The following is a 3812-nucleotide window of genomic DNA, read 5'->3' as shown; positions in this document are numbered from 1 at the left end:
GGAAAGCTCACCTGAGGCTCAAGGGCAGGAAGGAGAGAGAGGGAGGAGGGGAATGGGGGCTGGCGGGCGAGTGGGTGTGGGCACCGTGGTTCAGCAGAGGAAACCCCACGTGGAGGGGAGGGGAGAGGGTGGTGCTGCCGGTGACTCAGCACCCAAGCGACTCTGTTTCAGGGCTTTGGCATCTTCGGGATTCAGCTCCTGAAACCACAATATGAAGGGTGGGCCTCCAAAACGCTTCAGGATTTTTCACTAAAGTTTTAGTTTTGGGATCTTTGCAGATTCCATGCAGCTGTATGAAATAAAGCAGAGATTCCCAGTTTCATGCAAACTCCAGTGCCGACCAGGACAGAACCAGCACCAGGACAGGACAGGACAGTGATGCTTTCAAGACACAGACCCTTCAGGGCCTCTCGTGGCAGCTTCTGCAGCCATGAGCACACCCCTCCACTGCCACCTCCTCTAGCCCCTGGCAGCCAGGAGCGTATTCCTCATATGGTCACTTCGTCATTTCAAGAAGGCCATTTACTTGGCATCACATAGAATGTAACCGTTTGAGACTGGCTTTGCTCTCTCAGTCAGAGATCCACCCAGCGTGCCGCTCTCGGCCGCTGGCTCCTTTGCGCTGCTGAGTGGTGTCCATGGTGTGGAGGCCCTGCAGCCTGTCCCACCCCTTCCCCGCAGCAGGTCATCTGGGCTGATGCCCACGTGGGGCTGCCACAGATAAAGCTGCCATGTGGTTCTCTCTGGATGACGGCCCAGGAGTGCAATTGCTGGGTCATATGGTAGTTGCATGTTCAGCTTCTGAAGAAACTACCAAAATGTTTTTGAGGGGGGCCATACCATTTTACGTTCCTACATTCCAGAATTTTTCACTTTGATGTCTGATTGCACTGACAACAGGGAGCCACGGGATGTGCGTGAGCCGAGGGTGCCTCAGATTGAAAACAGAAGCCAGACAGCCACGAGGCCGAAGCAGAAGGAGCGCTGGTACAGCCACCTCGGAGTTTCCAGGGGACCGTGGGGCAGCCTTCCACCCTCCCTCACAGGGCATCAGGAAGCACCAGGTGCTCCTGGGCCACTTGGCTGGAGCTCAGGCCATTTCAGAGCTAAAGGTGCGGCTTTGAAGGGAGGATTTTCTGGAGAAGACTATCCAGGCTTTCTGGCATCAGACAGGTTCACAAACATGGCTCATGACCAGAGTTCTGCAGATTGTTCACGGAAATTCTTTGTGGTGGCACATCTGCAGTGAGACAAAGCCCCCCACCTCCCCACCAAGATCCCACCTCACGTCTTTTTCCTAAAGTTTCCTAAACTCCCTGTCCTCTTTTCTGCACATACCTGAACAGGCGTTTCGGCATTCGGAGGCAGTCAGTATTGGTGGCTTTGCTGCCCAGGCACTCAGAAGCTCAGCTGCTACTCAGCCCCGGCTACTGGGTGCAGAGCGGGCCGCGCGTCCAGGAGGAGCACACTGTGGGCAGTGAGAGGCAGAGCTGTGCAGACACAGGGCGTTGGAGAAGCGCTGACCGTAGGGGTCTAGACTGGCTCTCATCCAGGCAGGGACACTCCAGATGGCTAACTCATCCCAGCTGGACCCCTCAGCTCTTGGGAGGAAAGGGACAGGGGAGATGGCAGGGGAGGGAGCCACAGTCGCCTCCCTGTCTGCGGCCTGTCAGCCCCAGGGTCCACTCCGGGGATCTAGGTGCACAGGAAGAACCTGCGTGTCTCCAGCGGTGCCCAGGACCCCAGGATGCAGGGACAAACCAGCTCCCAGGTGGAGTCCCCCAGTGCAGGGAGCCCTTGAGGACCCCCAGCTCTGGCTTCAGGGACCCAGCCCCTCAACTTTGGGGCCCGCGCAGGGAGCCCGGAGCAGCGCACCGGACAGGGAGGGGTGGTGGCTAATGGCCGCCCCGCCCATAGGACCACCCAGCACACCCCTCCCTCCTCCCTCCTCCTAGCTGGTCAGAGGGTCACGGAGAGCCGGCTCCACTCCCCTCCGCCCTTTACCGATGGCTGGGGCCTCCCCCGCGCCGGGATTGGATGCGAGAGAACGGGGTGGGGACGGTGGGGTACCCCATAAGTCCAGGTCCCAGCTCTGGCGGAGAGCATCCCGCAGCGCAGACGCCACTGGTTCGCGCCGGCGAGGACGTCCACACAGACCCAGCAGCAGGCGGGCGGCGCGGCGGAGGTGGCCGCGCGGGGCGCACCACGATGTTCGACAGCTCGCAGTATCCCTATAACTGCTTCAATTACGACGCGGACGACTGCCCCGCTGGCAGCTCGGACGAGGATCAGCGGCTCACGCGGCCCGCGTACAGGTGACCGCGGGATCAGCGGCGACCTCCGCAGGGGACCGGATGCCAGGACCTGCCTGGGACGGAGGGGAGGGGGGCTTTCTTCTCTCGGTGGAGCTCAGAGAAGGGGCACTTTCGTCCACACGTTTAGAGCTGGTGGGAGAGGTTTCTTTCAACCTCCCAGAGGGAACCCCCAAATGCTGCGGAGCCAGAGCTTCTGGAGTGGGGAGGGGGCGGGGAGCAGGGAGCTCCAGGGGTCACTCACACAAACAACCCCTTCACTCTGCTCTCCCCTTCTAACACACCAGGCCCCCATTGGGGCTGGGGGAGCGGGGTGGCCTCTGGAGGACACCTGTGTGCCCCGGAAGGACTGGCCTGGTGTATGGGGGGCACTGGGGACTCACTCTGGGCGGCCCCCTCCACCCGCCGGCCTGACGCAGCCCCTTGCAGCTACATCGCGCTGATCGCCATGGCCATCCAGCAGAGTCCCGCAGGCCGGGCGACCCTGTCCGGCATCTACGACTTCATCATGCACAGGTTCCCCTATTACCGCGCCAACCAGCGCGCCTGGCAGAACTCCATCCGCCACAACCTGTCCCTCAACAGCTGCTTCATCAAGGTCAGCCTCCCCCAACCCCGGTGTGTCTCTGGGTGACCCAGGCTTGGTGACACCTGGGCCACGTCATCGCTGGGGGTGGGGGCGGGCACAGCACTGGGAAGTTCCTGCTCAGCAAACGGGGCTTCCTCCACCTGCTCAAGCCACCCACCCAGGGGCGGGGGCTACCCTCTGCCCCAAGAGAGCCTGGATGGCGGGTGGGGCGCATGGGGTGGGGGGCAGTGCAGCGCTGAGCCCCTGTCGCTTTCTCACACAGGTGCCCAGGACTGAGGGCCACGGGAAGGGCAAAGGCAACTACTGGACGTTTGCTGGTGGTTGCGAGTCGCTGCTGGACCTTTTCGAAGATGGCAACTACCGGCGGCGCAGGCGCCGGCGGGGCACCAAGCGCGAGGGGGCGACAGGGGCATGCACTGGGGGCAGCCAGGGTCCGCAGGAGCTGGCCACCGCCCCGGGGCCCCTGGCCCTTCGCCAAGAACCACTGCCCCCTGCCAGGCCCGCCACCCTGGGGAGGGAGCCTCATGGGGACATCAAGTTCAGCATTGACTACATCCTTTCCTCCCCTGACCCCTTTCCTGGGCCCAGGTCGGCCCACTGCAGGCAGGAGGCCCAGCAGACAAGCTGCCACTTTTGGACAATGTGAGGGGGGCTGAGGCTGTTTGCTTCTTGGGGGGCTGGCACCCAAGCAGCCTGGGGTCTCCTGGGTGCTTTCAGTCCCACATCAAGCCCAGAAGCTAGGTTTGGCCAGCGTCTAACAAACTTGCAGACTCACTGAGTCTGAGACCCACCTGGGCTGGAGGGAAGGAAGCTGACCTGTGACAGGTGGCAGCTCACCCTTTGAGAACAAGGGGCCCTTGCAGGAAAACCCAACGGGTTCCTGCTTCACTTAAGGGTTTGAGCTAGAGCTG

The 3812-nt window shown here is 61.9% G+C and overlaps 1 protein-coding gene across 1 annotated transcript; it reads left to right on the top strand.

The window, feature by feature from the left end:
* Positions 1 to 2208: 2208 nt before the first annotated feature.
* FOXL3 (forkhead box L3) lies at positions 2209 to 3547 on the top strand. Its single transcript, XM_090290018.1, has 3 exons — positions 2209 to 2315; positions 2742 to 2910; positions 3164 to 3547. The coding sequence occupies exons 1-3, from the start codon at positions 2209 to 2211 to the stop codon at positions 3545 to 3547; spliced, it is 660 nt and encodes a 219-aa protein (XP_090146144.1).
* Positions 3548 to 3812: the final 265 nt, after the last annotated feature.

The sequence above is a fragment of the Furipterus horrens genome, unplaced genomic scaffold (assembly GCF_987537825.1).
Source record: "Furipterus horrens unplaced genomic scaffold, mFurHor1.1.pri manual_scaffold_10, whole genome shotgun sequence".
Classification (NCBI taxonomy): Eukaryota; Metazoa; Chordata; class Mammalia; order Chiroptera; family Furipteridae; genus Furipterus; species Furipterus horrens.
The sequence above is the reverse complement of the archived record's forward strand: the minus strand, read 5'-3'. Positions and strand labels throughout refer to the sequence as shown.

Bases quoted from the DNA above. Each gene is read 5' to 3' on its own strand.
- FOXL3 (XM_090290018.1), top strand. From the start codon at position 2,209: ATGTTCGACAGCTCGCAGTATCCCTATAACTGCTTCAATTACGACGCG. The intron at 2,316-2,741 runs GTGACCGCGGGA...AGCCCCTTGCAG, and splicing joins CTCACGCGGCCCGCGTACAG to CTACATCGCGCTGATCGCCA. The intron at 2,911-3,163 runs GTCAGCCTCCCC...TTTCTCACACAG, and splicing joins TCAACAGCTGCTTCATCAAG to GTGCCCAGGACTGAGGGCCA.